Genomic DNA, 19383 nt, shown 5'->3' with positions numbered 1-19383 from the left:
GGGAGCCTGGGCCTAGGATGGCCTGCCCTGGAGGAGGGCAGCGGGGTGGGGGCCCCCGTCTTACCCAGCAGTGTTTGGGTGCTGGTTGGGAGTCTCTAATACTGCCGGGTAATGATGGAGGCCCCTATCCCTGTGTCAGCAACGTCCATGGTCTCAGGTCCCCAGTGCCTACCTGGCTGCGACCCCAACTCCGTAACCCCTTCCCCGACCCTGGAAACCCCTTCATCTTGAGCAGAGGGTGTTGCAAAAGAGGTGGCTCTCAGGTTGGCTGGCTGCCCACTGAAGGGACACAATGGCCCCAGCCCCTCCCCCAACCCAGTGTGATTTGTCATCTGGAGGATCCAGAACCCACAGCTGACCTTGAGCTTGGGATTGGCTCGTATCCTTTCAAGAGACCTCAGCTGGCCTGCGGTCAGGGTTCTCGAAGCAACTGGCCAGCTCCAGTCCGGATGTCTGTCGCCGGCTCTGGGTCCATCTTCCAGCACAGTGTTGGGTGGTCTAATCAGGAAGCTCCTAACACTGTCTGGTAAAGATGGCCTCCGGCCGGCGCCCTCGGCAGTGACCTTCAGGGAGCCCCGAAGACCACGGAGGCCTCCGGACCAGACATCTCTGACCTTTACCCCTGGGGGTGGTGGGGGGTGAGTCTTCAGGAAAGGGAAACAATGGGAGGAGACAAAATGGCTGCCCAGAGCCACAGCGGGACTTGGAAACATGTTTGTCCTCAGGCTCCTCCATCCTCTTCCTGCCTTGGGAAATGTGAATAAAGTGTGGACAGAGATTGAGCAGACTCATTTGGGTCACTTCACTGGCTTTTGTCTAGTTGTTGATCTCACTTTGGGCTCCCAGGCCCTGAGGAGGGGTGGCCACATCCGCTGCCCCCTGTCCCTTTCATGACATTCAACCTGCAGAGCAGGGGACAATTAATCTTTCTTCAAAAACCGAAGCAGATCAAGACCCCAGGTCCTCCTAACCGTGCAAGGTGCACCTCCTCCCCCACCACGAATTTCATGATTCCTGTCCACACTTTCACCCCCAGGGCTGTCCTCTGGTTCCCACTGTTGTTTCCCCGCAAGGACAAGGGATTGGAACGTGGTGGTGGCACGCGGGCACAGCCAGCGGCCTCGTTTCTCTGCTGCTCGACATTCAGAGATGGCTGGATTGGGAAGGACATGAGGCACCACTCTTGTTGGGGGCCCAGAGCTGTGGCAGTGAAGAGCCCACCTTGAGAGGTCGAGCCCTGAGCAACTCAGTGTGGGTAGCCCAGGGCAGCAACAGGGTCCATGAGGCATCTGAACTCGTAAGGCCCTCAATAAGCACAAATTGTCTCCCAAAGCCACATGGAACCCTGTTACCAGGGAAGCAGCTCCTGTTGGGGTCATCAGATTTTTGGTCTAGCTCAGCAAAGCCACAGCTGCTCCAGCCTTAAAAAAAGAGACGTTGGTAAACAAGTGGGGTGATGCGGTTCTGTGAGGGTGGGGTGAAGAGTGCAGCTGGCCTCAGGGCCAAAGGCCCACCGTTCCCAGCCGGGTTCTGGTTTGGATCCGCCTCTGCTGGGCTAATAGGGTTAGGGCAGCGGCTGGGCGCTCTCCCCTACCTGCCCGGGCCGGGGTCCTCACGCCCCCTGCCGGCAGAGACAAAGAAGGACCCAGGAGTGCGCTGTCTGAACGTGCGCATGCGTGCCACCCTAGCCCAGCCCAGACACTGGACACCTTGACTTTGCTTAAGTAATAAAAATTTATTGGGAATTCCCAGGGTGGTGGTTATTGCCTCCCGACAGAGAGGGAGGAACCAACCCCAGGAAATCACTGAGAAACCACACACTGTCCCGACACAGGGCGGAAAGTCATTCCCCTGAAAATGGTCAGTCTTTGTTCATCCAAGGGCTGGGAGGACAGATGTGGAAGGGACCATCACATGATACTGGGGGCAGGGCGGGGGTGTGCTGGACCCCAAGCTGGCTCCTCAAAAACCAGGGGACGAACAGATCCACTTCTTCCCTGGGGGCGGAGTTCCTCGTCACCAGGCTCATTTCTTACCCTTGATGAGGCTGTCACTGTGGAAACAGACAGATGGTGACATTAAGGGACCTTTGTGAGAAGCAGAGAGCCTCAGGCCACTTCCTCCTCCCTGACCCAGGGTGTGTGTGTGGGGAGGTGAGAAAGGTGAGGTGATGGGGGAGGAGGCAGGTACTGGGAGATGGGCTGCAAGACCCCACAGAAACCAGGATGCATCAAAAGCTTACCTTCCTCTGTGGATGCCAGGTCACCAGATGAACAGGGAAGACAGAGAGAGAAAAGAAAGGTATGTGTGACTTGACAGTTTCAGGCGCCACCCAGCTCTAAACCCTCCTTCGCTCCCAAGAGGAAAAGACAAGCATGTTGGAAGCCAGGAACCCCGGGTTCTGGGAAGAAGAGACTTGCTCCCTTGGCCACTGCCACTTCCCACCTCTTCTCTGCTAGCATCCTCCCATGCCCCAGAGCAGTCCCCAAGAAACAATGCTAAATGTTATCTTTTACCACTTTTCAGTGAAACAAAACTTTACAGTTAAAGTGCTTTCTACATGAATAACCCTATTTGATCTTGCAAAATCAATCCTGTGAGATTCAAGTTAGGAATTGTCAACCACCCACTTTTCCAACTTTGGTTCAGAGAAATGGTGTCTTTCAAGGGTCACACGATTAAGCTGGAAGAAGCTCTAGAGCCCAGGTGACCAGCCCCTGCCCTGGGTCTCTGTGACACCCCACGTGAAGGCCGTGTCTCTCACCGGGTGAAACTCTCATCCTGCAGGTTCAGCACAAGGTTGTCAGCAGTGAGATAGATACGGTTCTGTGATGTGGCGATCTATAGGGCCAGAAATGAGACATGTTTGTATCAAGCAAAGAAAACCTCCATTCCTACACTTGCAATTCCAATCACTGATGGAACACGTGTGGGTGAGGAACGTGGGTAGTGAGATGAGAAAGCCATGGTTTCTGCTCTCACACAAGGATCCAGAGCAGCTGTGACGTACTGGTACCAGGAAAAGGATGAACAAAACGTCAGGGAAGCCTGGGGGACTCTGGGGAGTTCAGTTTTGATGGGAGGACGAGTGTCAGAGAAGCCAGTTTGAGTAGAAATCTGAACAAGCAAGACTTTAGTCTTCTCACTTCAATGTACAGAAACACCTTCACTCCCAAGGTGGCTTGGAGGGAGGGGCCGGACTCACACTCACCGTCTTGGAGATGTTCTGGGCTGCCCGGATCTTCCGCAGCTTGATGTAGCCAGGGTTCTTGCTCAGAGCTTCTCCGAGGTGAGCAGGGTGGGGTTAAGGGTTCACACAAGGCCAGGTCTCAATCTGAGCTCCATCCTCACTTCACTGCCCGCCTCACTCAGCCCTCCTCTGGGCGGTCAGATCCAAGGTTGCGCTCAGGTGGCTCGTGCCCAGCCCTACTTTGGTGCCCCCTGTAGGCCTCCCTGCAGGCAGCTGCCAGGAACTGGAGGCAGCGGCAGATGAAGAGGCAAGGCCAGCAGTGTTGTTGATCTGCCTTACGGTGAGGAGCCAGCCTCTAGTGCCCCCACTAAGACTTCAGATCCTACTGGGAACCCCCACCCCTGGGGATCGGAGAGCACGAGTCGCATTCGCCTTAGTCTCATCAGCCAGCCCTTGAGGGAAGACGGGGAGCAGTGTTCCAGGGGCTGGGCGGGGAGCTCTCCAGCAGAAGGATATCATCCTGGCGGCCTCGGCCTCACCCTCTGCCTGGACGATCTTCTGCCGCTGTTCCTGTTTTGCTTTTTCCACCAAGAACTGGGCCCGCTGGGCCTCCTGCTGGGCTGTGGTGGAGAGAATCAGGGTCACAGATGCGAGGTGTCAGGAACACCATCCCTCCTCCTGCGTCCTCGGAAACCCTCCCCTACTCCTCTTGTGACTCACCCACTTGTTTGGCTTCTACAGCAGCCGTGTACTCTCGGCTAAAGCTCAGCTCTGTGATGGCTACATCATCCAGTATGAGGCTGAAGTCCTTGGCCCTCTCTGTCAGCTCCCGTCGGATCAACAAGGATACCTGAGGGGCGAGGTGAGGAGGGGAGGGGAGAGGGGAGTTGAGGGGACTGGAGAACTGAAAGGAAGGTGTGCTGCCGTGACCATCTGAATCCCAGATCTCCCGAGAACAGCAGGGAATACACCACCCCCCTCTCACTTCCTCACTAGAACAGCTGAGCTGGAAAGGACTTGGTCCCACTGACTCCTAATCCCCACTCTCTGCAACACAATGCACACGTCTACACTTGCGTGTTTTCTCCCAAGCTGCCTAACACGAACTGCTATCGAGTTCCAGTCTGGGTTCCTTGCTCCCCACAAACACAGCTTTCGGGTGCAAACAGACCTAGGGCCACAACCCTTTCCTAATATACTGGGAGCGCTGGAAGCTGCAGTCAGACCTGGGCCCGCTGGGTGATCAGCTGGGAGGCATTGAACTTGGCCACCACACTCTTGAGCACCTCGTTGACAATGGACGGCAACACGCGCTCCTCGTAGTCCAGCCCCAGGCGCTGGTACATGCTGGGGAGCTCCATGGCGTTGGGTCGGGACAGTACCCGCAGCGAGATGTTCACCATCTGCAGGTCTAAGAGTGAGGTCAGCAGGGGCTGGTCAAGGCCATGGGGGCCCCCCGGCATTTTCTCCTCGTGCTTTCCTCTATACCTAGTGCAATGCTGTGTGGTCTGATACTCCTCATGAAGGAGGATGATAATCAGGTTGACAAGATGTGCCTCGGCACCGACCCGATGCAAACTCGTCCACTGTCAAGTCTTCTCTACCCACAGCCCCTTCACCAATAAAGCTGACCTCTTTTTGCCACTGCACTGTGTGCAATCCCGATCTACGCTCTGTTACGTTGTATCATAATCATGTCTCCTGTACTTCAGGACAAAGACTGTTTTGTAAATTCTTTACTCTCAGGGGCTAGGGTTTCAAAAATGTCAAGCAACCTGTGCTAAAAATAGTACAAAAAAGCACACTACAGGTGAGCTACCTGCCTTACTGTGTACATGCCTGGGTGTATGCGTGTGTTTGACGAAGGGTCTGGGGAATCTCAAAGGCACAGCTTCTAGGTGTGGTCCAGGAAGGAACAGGTGCACTAGTGAAGAGCGGAGCCAGGTTTCCCCAGGACAGGGCGTACTAGTTAATGCAATTAATAAGTGAAGCAACTACAAGGAAAAAAAAGGCTTTAAAACTAGGCTTTGACCTAGCCACTGAGTAAGACAAAGGACAACAATGCTCTCACTGAGTTTACATTAGGGGAGGGACAGCTAAACATGCGAAACACACAGTGCGTCCAGAATGTGCTGGTTTAACCCCAGAAGCTGGTGCTTTTATTATCGCTCATTTGCAGACGTGGAAACCAAGGCCCAAGGGATCTGACACCATCTCCCCTAGTCTCTCGCCAGGCTCCCTTGTTTACTGCCAGCGACGCCTCAGTGCCTAGACCTACCTTTGGAGCCTGTGGGGGAGGAAATTTTTCGGGGTCTGGCCCGAATGTCATAGATGATGGGGTATTGGAACCATGGAATCCTGGAGGAGAAGGAACAGGGACAGGAATTAGGACACTGCAGTTTCACTAGTTTCAGCCGGTCTTGCTTCACCACGTGTTTCTTGGCCTGCTTCTCCTCCTAATAACCACGGTCAAGGAGAAATTCTCTTCTCTCTCTGGACAACAACAGCATATGCTGCTGGAGTTCTGGGCAATACCCACTGTTCTGGGAGATGGGGTGAGGAGGGGAATGAGCAGGGCTGAATCCCATTAAAAGTCCTACTAAGGCCATTGGTGGGTCGGCGTTCAAGGGTGAAGGGTCAGGTTCAGTCCGCTCTGCCCGCCATTACCTGAAGTGAAGGCCCTCGGCCAGAATGGTGTCCTGCTGCACGCCTCCGATCCGATTAAAGAAAATGGCTCTGTGCCCGCCTTCCACTGCGGGGAGAGGGGTCGGGGTCAGGCCAGGCCGAACTCAGAGTACGTGCTAACTTCTGGGGGGGCGGGGTGAGCGGCTGGGTGAGCGCGGGGACCCGGCGGGGCCAGGAAGGAGTCCGGGGAGGGTAGAGCGGGGTCCGGAGAGCGGGCGGAGGTTGCTCACCGGTGAACACGGACTCGCGGACGCCGTAGGCCACGGCGCCGGCCCCCAGCAGCAGCTTCAGCGCTGTGCCCATGCCCCGGGGCCCGGAGGGCAGCCGTCCCGCTAAGTCTTTCAGGTTCTGGGCCATGTCCGATCCTGAGGCCGGCGGCACCAGTGGTCAGAAGGGGGTGCTGGCCCGCCTCTGCGGCGCTCCAGCTTCGGGCTCGCACACGAGGGTCCGGGCCCCAGGTGCTCGCGGGAGAAAGGGCACCGGAAGTGCCCTCCGTTCTAAATCCTCCCCCCCGCCCACGGCGGACCCGAGCTTGGCGCACAGGAATCGCGCACCCGGAAGTTCCCGCCCCTCTCTGGAACCCTGCCCTCCCGGAGAGGCTTCGGGAGCGCAAGACAGCGAGCCGTCGCCATTTCCGAGCGCCCACTTTCAAAATGGCGGACGGAAGGAAGTTTGAGATTGGGGCGAGCGGGCGGTCCTAGTTGCAGGATGTTTGCACAATTTCCGGTCCGGTAGCAAGATGGCTGCGCCCAGTGGTGGATTCCAACCTCGTGAGCGGCGCGCGGAGGAGCAGGATGAGGGCTGGGATGCTGTGGTGCCCAAGCGGCCCCGACTCGGGGCGGGAAGCAAGAGCGGAGGCCGTAGGCTCATTGTGGTATTGGAAGGAGCCAGTCTGGAGACAGTCAAGGTAGTTTGGGACAAGGAGGTGGAGAACTAGTGTATCAATAGGATGGGACCTGGTGGGATGCGGGTGATGGGCTCAAAGTAGAGGGAGAAAGCAGAGGTGTAACGTGCATTTGGAGAAAGAGGGGTCTAGTTGACTGTCTTTTGGTTTAACATCCTGGGTTGGCAGTACTCGTTTTCTTTGCCTTTGAATCCCATTGCAGCCGTCACCTCCTTGATTCCAGTTGATTAACCGGGATTCTGTGATATAAAGTCGTCTAGGGGAAGAGGGTTTCGTCAGTCGCGTCATCCCCCTTCATACCAGGACGAGTTTACTGGGCAAAGGAGAAAAGGGGTTCCTGTAGTTGAGTCTGCTCACCCTTTTATTTGTAAGGACTTAGTGTTTTAATTCATTAAAGGGTGTCTGTCACCTTCCTTTATATTACTGTACATTCCGAAACACTGCTTGGATCAGATCATCGTTACGTCTTTATTTTTACCTATCATTTGGCTCTTTCCTAGAATAAATCCAGCAACTCCCTGCCTTAAAACTTTGTGCGGTGTTCTTATTCTTTCTAACATTGTTTCTCTTACCATTTAGAGCTAAGCTTCAATGAGTAGGGCCAGGAGAAATAGCACTGGTTTAGAAGAAGACCTGGATTTTAATCTTGGTTCTTATACTTGGAATGTGTGATCTTGAGAAAACAAGTTTGTGCTCAGTTGGTAAAGCAGGGGTTAATACTTTACAGGAGGATTGTAATGAAAGTGCTTTGAAAGTAGTACATTTCCATAGTAATCTAGGTGTGATTCTTTTCTATCTTTCCTTTCTCAATCACTGTGGTACTTTGTTAAGTTTGCAGTTTAGAAAACCCTTTTTTTTAAATGACCAGCCAATCAGGTTTCTTTTCATTTTCTTGTGTAATTGGTATTTCTAGTCTAACTATAGGTTCTTATATTCATCTCACACTTAATTGCCTGCTGTCTTTCCAGCCTGTTAATTCCGTGTGTCACTTAACCACTTTGTTTCCGCATGTGTTCTGTCGAGATAGTAGTACCTATTTTACTGGGTTGTTGGGAGGATTAATGGATTTAATATATGTAAAGGGTTTAGAATAACGTCTGTCACTTGGAGTCAGTAGTTACTATTATTGATTCAGGTTACTTATTAAAAAGTTGAAAAGGTCATGGCCAAGTTAAAGTTCCTGGAGCATGCTCTGGAATAAATTAGGCCAGGTTGTCATTAATGGTAATTCCACTCCAAGGATGATGGAATTCATAGCTGGTTGAAATCTTATGTACTGTTACCTTTTGCTTTCCTTGTGCTGGTACCTCTTGCTTCTCCCAGCCTCATCGGGGCCTGCTCTCTCCATTTACTCTTTATGCTCACCTCACTGGCCTTCTTTAAGCTCTTTGCAAGCACTAAGTTCTCGTATCTTAAGTCCATTGCACATAATGTTCTCTAACGGAAGGAGCCCTTTACTCGGCTCTTTGTTTCATTAATTCCTACTTAATGTGTATTCATTTAACAATTATAGAGTCTATTATGCTGCTCATTCTTCAGTTATTAGGTTACTCCTTTATAGAAATGACTCCCTTTCTGGTATAAATCAAGTCCTCTTATTATAATCCTTTAATGGACCATTTAGTTCTCCTTCGTGTTTATCACACTTTGCATTAAATATTCATGTGGTTGTTTAATTTGTCTCTTCCACTAGAAGGCTATAATGAGGACAGAGAATAAGATTTTAAAAATTCTTATGTCTCCGGTACCTATTACAGAATACATGTGGTATTCATTCTGACTATTCTAATTAGTGTTTTCAAGCTTATTAACCACAGCCCACTATAAAAAAATTACATTGTGAGCCAGTACACGTACTTAACTATGTGAAACCAAGTTTCATAAGCTTTTGCTTACTTAGTATGGCTGCATTTGAAGTACTCTGATGTTTTCTATTTTATCCCATTAAAAGAACAAAACCCTGGTTATAACTTACTAATGGGTAGAAACTAGATTCTTCTATTCAAGAGGTTCTTTTTCTTCTGTAACTAAGAGTGTCCTGTGGACTTAGTTCTTGGTACTTAGTTCTTACTCTCTGTGACATTCTTGTTATTTTAGTTACTCAGTTAATTTCAAAATCTGTATACCTCTTCCTGAAACATTTTTGGAGTCATAGTTCAAGATGATGCCAGACATAGAGATGTTGTATTGATATATAAAAACTCAGCCTTTCAAAACCTGTATTTGTACTTAGTGGTTTTTTTTTTTATGTGAATTTATTTTTAAATGGAGGTACTGGGGATTGAATGTAGGACCTTGTGACACTCTACCACTGAGCTATTTCCTTCCCCTGTTAATGGTATGTTTTTTAAACTTTTTGCTGACCACCTGAATGCTCCCTAGGGCTTCAATTTGCAATTTATTTTTTTTTAGCTGTTGCTCACATGCCTTAAAACTGGAATAACCCTTCTTCTTTATTTCTGAGAGTATTGTTAGATTAAGGTACATCGTTAGATGTATGTAGTCTTGCATCATTAGAATTTTCACACTTCTTCCTGTTCAGATTTGCAGCTCTTCACTTTGTGTTTGTTATAAGCAAACTGAGGATAGTGACTGTGTATATTTTGCTGAGTGTATACATAATGCTCTTGTGATAAACAAGCATTCAGCCTTGTTCACTAACCTTATTTCTACCTGGTTCCAGAATCCCTCACTGGCTTTGCCTAATACCCACAGGTTTTAAAATTAAATTCAGTTTAGATTGTGTGGAATCACAGGCTGCACCCTTCCTCCCTTTTCCCTCCAAGATCAGTTATTGGTGGTGGGGCTGTTGGGGGGAGGACGTGGCCACACAGTAATTCCCTGGATCTAGCTAGTCTGGAGTGGGCCTGAGAACGTGACTGACTGACAGGTTTCCAGATGCTGCCAGTATGGGGACCACAGTGAGAAACACTGTTCCAGGCAAAAGCAGCTCATGCTGCTCCCGATCTTGTTCCCTGGTCTCCAGGTGGGGAAGACGTATGAGCTGCTCAACTGTGACAAGCACAAGTCCATGCTGTTGAAGAACGGGCGGGACCCTGGGGAAGTGAGACCAGACATAGCTCACCAGGTAAGTCTGGGGACAGAGCGCAGGCCCCTGTGCCTCTGGATGGGAGGTGAGGCAGCTGTGTGTGACTTCTTTTCAGTTGTAACCATACCTGGATTTCTGCCTCCCTCAGAGTTTACTGATGCTGATGGACAGTCCCCTGAACCGGGCTGGCTTGCTGCAGGTCTATGTCCACACGCAGAAGAACGTGCTGATTGAAGTGAACCCCCAGACACGAATTCCCAGGACCTTTGACCGCTTTTGTGGTCTCATGGGTGAGAAGCCTTGGGACTTAGACTTGGGAGTAGTAGAGCAGGGAGGAAGAGGACAAGGGAGAAATGTGGAATTTTTAAGAGGGGCCCACATGACTGATCCCAGTGCGGGGGTCTGCACTTTCTTCCCACGCACCTGGGTACAGCCTGCATGGGGGCTCCTGGCTGAGGAGAAGGGAGGGGAGCCCACATGCTTGACAGCTGCTCGTTCATAACATTTTTAGGAGTAGTGTGGACACAGGACATGAGGAGCCCACCTTACCAGAGGGCTTTTCTGGCTAAATGACTGGGCAGAAGTGGGGTCACCACCCCGCTCTGAACTCTTTTTTCCGTCCTAGTTCAGCTTTTACACAAACTCAGCGTTCGAGCGGCTGACGGCCCCCAGAAGCTCTTGAAGGTGAGCTGTTCCACCTGTTGGTTGGAGGGAGGGTTCTAAGACTGCTTCTGGGGCTGACTTCTTTTTCTCTCTAGGTGATTAAGAATCCAGTGTCAGATCACTTCCCAGTTGGATGTATGAAAATTGGCACTTCTTTTTCCACCCCGGCGGTCAGTGATGTCCGCGAGCTGGTGCCCAGCAGCGACCCTGTCGTCTTTGTGGTGGGGGCCTTTGCCCATGGCAAGGTAAGGTCTGGGCCCAGCTCTAGGTTCTTCACGGAGCTGAAGCCTAGTACAGGATTCTGAGAGCACTTAGCATTTTGACAATCCTTGTCCTTGTAAGTTGGGAAACAGGATAGGAACAAAGCTGCGGACACACGGGGGTTCCATCTCCTGCCACAGGGCGCATCTTTGAGGAATGCTGGCCTGTTTGTCGTGGTCAAAACTAGTATTAAACAGCACCATGAACTGGCAGTTTTCCTGCCTGGAGAAGGGCTGAGCCCATGACAGCGACAGCCAGCTGACAGACTGCTCTCCCCTCAGGTGGATGTAGAGTACACGGAGAAGATGGTGTCCATCAGCAACTACCCGCTTTCTGCTGCCCTCACCTGTGCAAAACTCACCACAGCCTTTGAAGAAGTGTGGGGGGTCATCTGACAGTCGGACCTTGTCCTGAAACAGAGACTGTGGACATTGCTTCCCTAACCCTGTTCTCAGCGGACTGCCAGGAGGGCGCCTTCCTGCACTGAGGCCGGGGTGTGCGGGAGCTGGGGCTGTACACCTCCTGTTTTTCCTATAAATGCTGTTCTTGCAACCCTGTTGTCCTTTGGGGGTTCCTGCATAGCAGTATGTGACCTGGTCGTTGCGCTCACCTCAGAGAGACATGCGAGGTTACACTGCTGGCAGTTTGCGCCTGGCCCAACTTTGCTTGTGCTGTAAAGGAGAGCCCTGATTATTTCAGCTGCTGCAAGCATGGAGGGCTGTGTCTGAAAGAAAGGCGCAGGAGCGCTAGCAGTGAAAACTGAACAAACTTAAGTGATTTTATCTGGTACAGTCCAAGGTAGAAAAGTGGAGCAGGCGGGGCCTTGCCCGTCCCCTCCCCCCATGGGGGGGTGGAGGTAGCGGCACATATACAATCATAGTAAATTGGCAGAAGAAAACACAACAGGTTCCTGGCTGGAGGGGGAGAGATAAGGCAACGTGCATGGGGGAGCCCAGAGGGGAGACGTGGGCCCCTCTACTCCTCCCACGAGAGTTTCCCCTTTGGCCCCAAATGGAGACGTGGCTGGCAGCAGAGGCATGGCTGGGGGAGCCACATCTCCCCACTCCCTGGCTTCTGTGTCCTCTGTGCTCTGGGGTCAAGGAGTGCTGTGACAAGGGAGGCGTTTCCACACCAGTCCTGCTCTAGGCCACCTGCAAGGGGGGATGTGGGAAGGCTGGTCAGAGGTGCTGCTCCTGGTCGCTGGTCTGTGGTCCCTCCAGCTTCCTCCTGGCTTGTCCAAGTTAGAGCAGTCAGTGCCCCTTACTGGGTTGCCTAGAAGCCAGGCCACCTTGCAGTTCACCCCACATTTCCAATACTAACCCCACCCCCCACCAATCCCCCCAAGTCTGTAGTTGCAGCTTAGCTGTAGGGATGTTTGCTTACCAGGGAAATAGATTACTCCATCTTCTTTAACTTCTCTTTCCTCGGCACCATTACTTTGCGAACATAAGGCAGTATGAATAGTAGACTCAAGAAGAAAATGTGGCCAAGGAAATAGACGGATTTATACACCTGTGGAGAGACACAGGCCACTGAGGTAGACAGAGGGCCTGGAACAGCCCTTACTGCCCGAGCTTTCAGTGGTTCCCTCCCGTCCTGGCTGGCACGCCGTCACTCACCTTGAGCCACTTGTCCCACGTGAAGAGGGAGAAGCCAGTCATTGAGTACCCCATGAAGAGCCAGTGGATGGTCTGCTGCACCAGGTAGAAGAAGGGCTGCAGGACAGTGACGGAAGCCAGCCTGCTCAGGGCCGGGCTGTCTCGAATCAGGCTGGCAGCCTGCGGAGGAAGGGCAGCGGCCTCAGTGTCACCTCTTCTCAGGCCCCTTTCACCCGCCACCCTTCCGGCTTACCTGTCTTTCCACGATAACAATGAGGAATTCCATCTGGAAGCAGACCAGGTACCCTGAGTGGAGGCCATGCCAGAGGGCCAGGAACAGCAACGAGAGACCCTGGGACAGTTCTTTACTTCCCAGGAACTTGAGTCGTTTGAAGATGTAACTAGAGAGAAGGGTAGGGAAGGACTTCAGACCTTTCCGTCCCAGTGCCCTGGGGGGTGCAGAGGTGGCACCTGCTCCCCCTGGGAGAGGGGAGGCAGTGCCCTCCGATCAACTTCAGAATGAGAGGCAGTGAAGTGAACCAGTCCTGGTTTAGACAAAACAGACCTACGGCTCAGCCAGGGACCACCTGAGCGCCTGGCGCTGAGGCCGGCCCTCTGCCCTCACTGCGTCTGCTCTGGGGGTGGGACTAGGAATGTTCGTAAATGGGGCCCTGGAGGGTGGAAGACAGGCAGCAGAACTGGGGTGAAAACCCAGGACTCGAGGCCATTTATGTCTTGCTTTTGTTTTTCAAATACGACAGGAATGGGTTTTGGGGGGTTTTGGGGTTGGGGACAAAAGTTAAGTGGGTGTGGGTGTGAGAGTGACCGGAAGTCCCACCCAAAGTGGGTGAAGACACAGAAGTGACTGCTGCCTCTCTGCTCCCCTGCCCCCGTGCTTACCGGGCCACCCAGGCGTTCGTGTTGATGTTGAAAGAGGCGATGGTGCCAGTGAAGCGGGGGTTTGTTTCAAAGAGCCACACCTTCATGTTGGCGCAGGCGTCCCACTTGGCCTTTCCGTTCTCGTCAAAGTCATTGAAGCCCAGCCCCGTGAGGATGCACACTCCTTCCTGAGGGGGCAATGGCTCTGTGAGCGTCCCCACAGCTCGCCCCCACTGTGCCCCGCAGCTTGTCCAAATGGGACCCTGGTTCATCTTTTCTCCTTACCGTGATCAGCCAACAGGTGACATATTTGTACAGCACAAACTTGCCCCAGATCAGCATGTACATGCAGCGGAACCAGAAGTCATGGTTCTAGAAAAAAGGGAGCAGCATGCATTAGGGACACCACTGGGCCAGGACGGTTCCTGCGTGTCCCTCCTCACGCGCGCGGTGACTATTTCACGTCCACCTGACAGTCCACTCAGCTGCTTGGTGTTGGTAACAGGCCATGAGGAGCGAGCAGGGAGCCCCCTCAAAGAATCCCAGAAACAGTGCTGTCCTCAACTCCTCTCCTAAAGCGCTGGGCACCTGGGACACTAGAGCTGGGGGACTTCAATATCCACGTTCAACGTCAGCTGAAGACCGACTTCCCCAGAGCTGGGACGGAGCCCAAGCCAGCATTCCCCCTCCCCAGGTCCTGAGTTCCTAGAGCTCCATCTGTCTGGGCTGGAGAGGACTTGAGCCGCCGTGCTCTGTGGAGTCGCCTGGCTGTAAGAAGCGAGCTCGGAGCGACAGGGGGCAGGTCGGGGTGCTGAAGGGCACCTGGCACAGCCCTGTGCCCACGAAGGTCGTTCAGTCCTGGCTGATGAACGTGTCCTGGCCCGGCTGGCACTGACACCAACTCTCAGATCTAGAGCAAAATCAACATGCGTTTGTAGGTGGTGTTGCCCACTTCGCGGCTATCTACGGGGGCCCTGGCCCGTCCACTCTCTCTCTGGCGCAGTCACACCGCTGCTATTCGGGGACCACTCACTTCGTAGTCGTCAGTGAGGAAATAGTCTTCTGTGATGTGGGGGCTGAGCAGGGTGTAGCCCACTAGGTAGACAAGGCCCAGACCCAGGCGCTCGAGAGCAGGTATGGTGCTGGAAAGGAACAAGGGGGTCATGACGCGCTTCGCCTGGCATGACGGAGGGGCGTGGCAGAGGGTGGCCCTCCACCCGCTGCCCCAGGCCTGCACTCAGCCTCAGGGTTGGGGTGAGGAACGGAAGGTGCAAACCCTGTGAGTTCCCGGGCTGGCGGGGAGCCGAACGGGGGAGTCTGTGGTGCTTGCCCCTCAGGCCTGTGGGCCTCGTGCTCCCGACAGTGTGCTTGGTCTCCATTGGGACTGAAAACCCAACGCAGAAATGAGAAGGACCAGTTTTGAATCTGCTGCTTCCTCTCCTGGTTGAACCAATGCTCAAACACAGGCTGGACAAGTTCTCAGCAGAGGGATTTTCCTGGTAACTTACTAATTTTCTAATGTAATATATATTTATAGAGATTTTGATATACTTAATATTTTTTAAACTGGGAAAGTGGATTTTTAAAGGCCAGGAATTGACTGGGTCAGGCAAAATCCTACGGCATAAAAGTGAATTTTTATGTTTGTACCAGGGGGTTGGAAAGGATGGCTGGAGGGGACCCAAGCTGCAGGGGGCCTGCTGCCTGCAGGGAGTAGGTACTGAATGCCCGTCGCAGGCCCATGGGCCGCCCAGGCTGGAGAATGCTGGGCTGGCCTTCAGAAGTCACTTTAGAAGTGGCTTTGTATCGGGTGAGACGCCTATACAGAGGTCTGGATGGAAGGGGGCAGTTACCTGTTTGGTATCCTCCCTGGTGTGTCAGTCAGCTGTCCCTGCACCAGCTTCATGTAGTGGTTCATCGAGAACTGGGGCCCCACCAAGAAGGCCCCATAGAAGTAGGAGAAACCAGCAACTTCCAGCAAGGAAGGGACACCCCGTATTGCATATTTCTGTTGCTCAGAGGACAAGGAATTCTATGCCGAGAAGAGAAGAAGGGTGCACGATAGTCTTGAATCTCCCCGCAAGAGCCAGTCTTGGGGTCCCCCATCTTTGTGCCCCGCTGAACCGAGTTCTTCAAATAGTCGCCTCTTTGAGGGGCTGATACTATGGGGAGAAGCAGGCGGTGCGCGTGGAGGTGAGCAGGTGCTGTGGTAGCTCAGCAGCGGCTGCCGCCGCTTTCCCCACACTTCACTGGCACCGACCTCTGGACTCTGAGCAAGAGCTGGACCCAGTGAATGAGACTGGTTGGTCCTGGCTCCGTGCTGTCCTAAGCAGAGATGTCACAGGCCGGGCACTGGGGGAGGGCCCCGCCCTGGCCCTGGGTCCAGGCTTCGGTAACAGCCTTTCTCCTGCTCTCTGGTGAAACTCCCTCACCTCTCTGCGGAGGGAGGGAGGGGCACTCACCTGATCTTTCCCTCCATCAAAGTAGTCGATGGCCAGACCTGAGCAGGGAGAGAAGGTGCGGGTGGAGTCGCGGGAGAGGACACAGTATGTGACCTGTGGGCTGACCGTGGCCAGGAGCGCCCAGGGCAGGACCCAGCATAGGCTTCTGGTCAGATGGGAGGAGCCTGGTGTCAAAGGGGAAGGCAGTGACCCACCACTCACCGATCAGCTTCAAGGTCAGAACACAATGTGGCATCGTCCACTTGATGTCGTAGGTGCCGGTGGCTGTGTAATAATATCCGGCAAGAAGGTAGGCCTAGAAGAGGGGCAAGTGTTCATTCTACCATTGCAACCATTTCTTTATTTTCCCCCTGCTCTGAAATCCACTGTATTCCTTCACTTTTCCCTTCTCCTGGTCTAGAAACTGAACCTGTAAAGGGGAAGAGACTTGCTCAAGTTTCCTCAGCAAAATGAAGGCTCAACTGGGAATTTAGATGCTTACATCCTGTAGCTCATCCTAAGCAGATTTTCTGCCTTGCCTTTAAGTGAGTCCGCTCATGGATGGCTGGACTAGTCCGGTCAGACTCAGAGAACCTTAATGGCACAGTCCTCTGTGAAGGACTGGCTGTGCCCCATCCTTGAGGTGGCTGAAGTGTCACCACTGTGGACTGCAGATGCAACACCCGGGGCCTCTGGAAAGGGACCCAAAGCCACGCTGCTAAGTGTCGTTGGGAGAAAGGATTGGAAATTGGATCTCCTGGCTCACTGCTTCTTCTACACCACAGTCCCCGACCTCCCCTGTCCCCAGCTGCTGTCGGCTGTGGCCTGAGCTGCCCAGGGAACGTCGTTTACCATCTGGAAGCAAAAGGTAGTGAAGACGGCAGTGACCGTGCGGCCCATCAGCCGGAGGATGAGGAACTGGAGCACGACACATAGAAGGGAGTGGTAGAGCTGGCTTCCTGGATGCAGGGAAGACAGCCCATTTTAGCCTTTTTTTTTTTTTTTTGCATTCCCACCCTTCCTGAGATTTCTAAATACAAAGAGAATATATAAAGAAAAACTTTGGTATTGGGATTTTTTCCCCCCCAAAATAGCCTCATGTTTTGGAGAAAGGGAAGGAAATTAACTGTATAAAAATAAGGGACTGCCAGGGAGTTCCTGTATTTCTGAATGTCGGAGCTAAGGGCTGCCCCTGAGGGGACTGCTTGGGTCTGTCGGCCAGTTACAGCCACAGCAGAGGGGAAGCTTCTCTGTTGCTGGGGTCTGGCAGGGGTAACCATTCTCCAAAGGTTTTTATCTGGGAGAGGGATGGACATGAAGGGAGAAGTTAAGCTGCGCTCCTGCCCATGCAAACCCTCTCTCTGCAGGCAGAGCAGGACAGCTTCCCTCTCCACCAAATTCTCCCCAGGAAAGTTTGTTCGGGTCTGTTCCTTCTCAGGTTCCCTGTAATCGCAGCACCACCGCTAACTCAGTTCACTCACCGAAGTTATAATAAGCAATTGAGAGGCCTGTAAAGGTGTGGAAGAGGTGGATGAGGTAGCTGTCCTTGTAGAAAAGGTAATGCCGATAAAACAAAGCCAAGGGGTAGCCTGGAGGAGAGAGAGGTCAGAAGGGGGTTACTCGAGCCTGCTGCCTTCCCAGGTTTGTTTTGGAAGTTCACCTGGCACGAACTCAGCCCAGAGAGGAAAAACACACATCATATGGATGTTTTAAGACAATAACAGTATCCCCAATTATCAAGTCTCTAAAACTGAAGATACTAATTTTATATTGAAACAATACAAAGAGGTCCCTAAGACTAGGTTTCATTTCTGGCTTATTAAATACTGCTAGGAGTTTTCTCTTGCACTTTTCTTAAATGATATAAGGCACTGAGCGTGCCCAACTATGCCCAGAAACACCATTTTGCACCTTTATGATCTATTATAATTTCATCACTAGCAGGGTGTTGTCAGATTATTAAGAGGATAAATATAAATTATTCCAGCCTACAAACGGGTTGCTGAATGCATACACGTTTGCACAGCAGCTATGGGAGACACGAAGCATTGTGCTGTACACCAGAAACTGACACAACATTGTAAACTGCCTATACTTCAAAAACAAACAAACAAACAACCCAACAAAAACGAAAAATAAAACAAACAAAACAAAACTTTAACCAATTGGAATCACTAAAACCCTTAATCATTTGGGATGCTCTAAATTAAAAACACAACACACATTACTCTGCCTCCTTGAATTGAATATAAGTGAACATCTTCTTGGTGATCTGGGTCATAATATTCCGAAGTCACGATGGCCTGATGACCTGCTGGGGTGTGTGGAACCGTAGTAGGGTCCACACTGTCCTGTACTCTGAGTTCTTGCGTCCATTTCTCACAAGAGCAAGAGTCTTGGTGCCTTCTGTGTAGACTGAGTGCCCAGGCCTGGTAACAGCCGTTCTGGCCACTCAAGGCCCTTTTGGCTATCTCCTGCTTTCAGGTGTATTTGGGGGAAGGGTTGAGTTCCATGCAGGTGAAGTGTAATTGCACACCAGGAAGCATGATACGGAGATGGAGCAACTGGCAGAAGAAAAAGAATGCGGCAGGTCAGGTTACTTAGAACATTAAGATCATAACAGAGAACAGCAGAGCCTGGAATTCAGCCGCGAAGGGGAAGAAGGAACTGTGCTGGGCGAGTTGCTGTGACAACCCAGAGCTGACTGTGAGTGTGTAAACACCAGACCTTGCTCCCGGCTGGCACTCAGCTCAGCAGGCTTTGGAGCCTGGCTGCCCAGTCACCCCTTGAGGGCTGCGCTGTTTTGGGGGAGGGTGTCGTCCTCCAAGCTGTTTCTGAGTCTCAGTGCTTCTTTGTGGGAGCCAATATATAGTGGCTACTGTCACCTGAAGAATCTCTAAGAACAGCAACAAAAGCAGCTCCTCACCCGCCTGCTTGCCTGCCTGCCCACCCGTCAACAGTCCGGGCCAGCAGGTCTGAGTGATTCCGATGTGCAGCTGGGACTAAGAAGGACTGTGTAACTAAGACCCCAGTGCAGGGTGGCAGTACTCACTAGTCCTGAGGCTGAAACCCTGAGCTTGATGCCTGGGGCTTCTGTCTTTCCTTGAGTGGCGCCAGACAGACGGAGGTTTGCGTATAAACCTGGTCTGGAGGTTTTTAAGAGCTTCTCTGGCCGCCGTACTGTAATTATTTCTTCTTTTTGATTGTTTGAAGGAGGGTCTTTAGGAACCTTATTAGCAGATGAAGGGTGATGACCTGACCTGCACCCCTAAACGCGGGAATCCCCGATTAGAACAGGAGCATTCCAAGAGCAGACAGGAGGGCACCCACAATGCTGCGACCTTAAAGCGGACTGGACTTGGTCCCTTCAGGGGTTCAGGTGGTCAAGACATAAAGCTGACAAGTCTGTCGCTGGACGTTTACTCAGGTCTGAGGGCCACCTGAGTTAGAAACTTGGATCCATCACAAGCTAGACTGCTGGTGGCACTTTCTCTGCACTGCAGTGGTTGTAAGATTACTCGTTAATCCTAAAGGTTCTCAAGTTTCGTTTGAAGAAGGAGACATGGGCTCTTTTCATGAAAGTCCGCTGAGTTTCTTGGCCTCTCATCCAGTATTGCTATTTCTGGGCTCTGCGGGAATATGATCCAAGCCTGTTTGATCAGTGTCCCTGTGACCCTGATGAAAAAATAGAGCATGTTTTGGCAGGTGTGAGG

General features: G+C 52.2%; 3 protein-coding genes and 1 non-coding gene across 6 annotated transcripts in view; 1 reads left to right on the top strand and 3 right to left on the bottom strand.

Moving 5' to 3' along the window:
- Positions 1 to 1715: 1715 nt before the first annotated feature.
- On the bottom strand, positions 1716 to 6373 carry PHB2 (prohibitin 2). The gene is made up of 8 exons (XM_072954785.1): positions 6106 to 6373; positions 5858 to 5942; positions 5469 to 5548; positions 4417 to 4601; positions 3911 to 4040; positions 3707 to 3810; positions 3212 to 3289; positions 1716 to 2841 (listed from the first exon to the last, which is right to left on the bottom strand). Exons 1-8 carry the CDS (start codon positions 6230 to 6232, stop codon positions 2761 to 2763), a joined length of 870 nt encoding a protein of 289 aa, XP_072810886.1. The 5' UTR covers positions 6233 to 6373; the 3' UTR covers positions 1716 to 2760.
- On the bottom strand, positions 3386 to 3640 carry LOC116276982 (small nucleolar RNA U89). The gene has a single exon (XR_004186482.1). It is a non-coding gene; the product is annotated as a small nucleolar RNA U89 (small nucleolar RNA).
- A 107-nt stretch (positions 6374 to 6480) lies between the features above and the next one.
- EMG1 (EMG1 N1-specific pseudouridine methyltransferase) lies at positions 6481 to 11304 on the top strand. The gene is made up of 6 exons (XM_006210885.3): positions 6481 to 6782; positions 9766 to 9867; positions 9977 to 10118; positions 10454 to 10512; positions 10587 to 10736; positions 11034 to 11304. The coding sequence occupies exons 1-6, from the start codon at positions 6615 to 6617 to the stop codon at positions 11145 to 11147; spliced, it is 735 nt and encodes a 244-aa protein (XP_006210947.1). The 5' UTR covers positions 6481 to 6614; the 3' UTR covers positions 11148 to 11304.
- Positions 11305 to 11505: 201 nt separating this feature from the next.
- LPCAT3 (lysophosphatidylcholine acyltransferase 3) overlaps positions 11506 to 19383 on the bottom strand; it is a 29330-nt gene continuing 21452 nt past the window's right edge. The window contains exons 2-13 of one of the 3 annotated variants that reach the window (XM_072954784.1): positions 17152 to 17259; positions 16523 to 16629; positions 15893 to 15986; positions 15692 to 15729; positions 15083 to 15261; positions 14263 to 14371; positions 13515 to 13601; positions 13251 to 13417; positions 12604 to 12751; positions 12372 to 12530; positions 12136 to 12264; positions 11506 to 11979 (exon numbers count right to left, since the gene is read on the bottom strand). In XM_072954784.1, the coding sequence (XP_072810885.1) occupies positions 12148 to 12264; positions 12372 to 12530; positions 12604 to 12751; positions 13251 to 13417; positions 13515 to 13601; positions 14263 to 14371; positions 15083 to 15261; positions 15692 to 15729; positions 15893 to 15986; positions 16523 to 16629; positions 17152 to 17259 (1313 nt within the window). In that variant the 3' untranslated portion in view covers positions 11506 to 11979; positions 12136 to 12147. Of the gene's footprint in view, positions 12025 to 12135; positions 12265 to 12371; positions 12531 to 12603; positions 12752 to 13250; positions 13418 to 13514; positions 13602 to 14262; positions 14372 to 15082; positions 15262 to 15691; positions 15730 to 15892; positions 15987 to 16522; positions 16630 to 17151; positions 17260 to 19383 lie in introns of all 3 variants that reach the window. The other 2 variants (XM_006210886.4, XM_072954783.1) reach the window with 2 other exon arrangements.

Source organism: Vicugna pacos, chromosome 34 (assembly GCF_048564905.1).
Source record: "Vicugna pacos chromosome 34, VicPac4, whole genome shotgun sequence".
NCBI classification, from domain to species: Eukaryota; Metazoa; Chordata; class Mammalia; order Artiodactyla; family Camelidae; genus Vicugna; species Vicugna pacos.
The sequence above is the reverse complement of the archived record's forward strand: the minus strand, read 5'-3'. Positions and strand labels throughout refer to the sequence as shown.

Excerpts from the sequence above, each read along its gene's own strand:
- EMG1 (XM_006210885.3), top strand. The coding sequence starts at position 6,615 with ATGGCTGCGCCCAGTGGTGGATTCCAACCTCGTGAGCGGCGCGCGGAG. Across the intron at positions 6,783-9,765 it reads CCAGTCTGGAGACAGTCAAG|GTGGGGAAGACGTATGAGCT; the intron begins GTAGTTTGGGAC and ends CCTGGTCTCCAG. Across the intron at positions 10,737-11,033 it reads GGGCCTTTGCCCATGGCAAG|GTGGATGTAGAGTACACGGA; the intron begins GTAAGGTCTGGG and ends CTCTCCCCTCAG.
- PHB2 (XM_072954785.1), bottom strand. The coding sequence starts at position 6,232 with ATGGCCCAGAACCTGAAAGACTTAGCGGGACGGCTGCCCTCCGGGCCC. Across the intron at positions 5,943-6,105 it reads CCGCGAGTCCGTGTTCACCG|TGGAAGGCGGGCACAGAGCC; the intron begins GTGAGCAACCTC and ends CTCTCCCCGCAG. Across the intron at positions 4,041-4,416 it reads TGATCACCCAGCGGGCCCAG|GTATCCTTGTTGATCCGACG; the intron begins GTCTGACTGCAG and ends CTCGCCCCTCAG.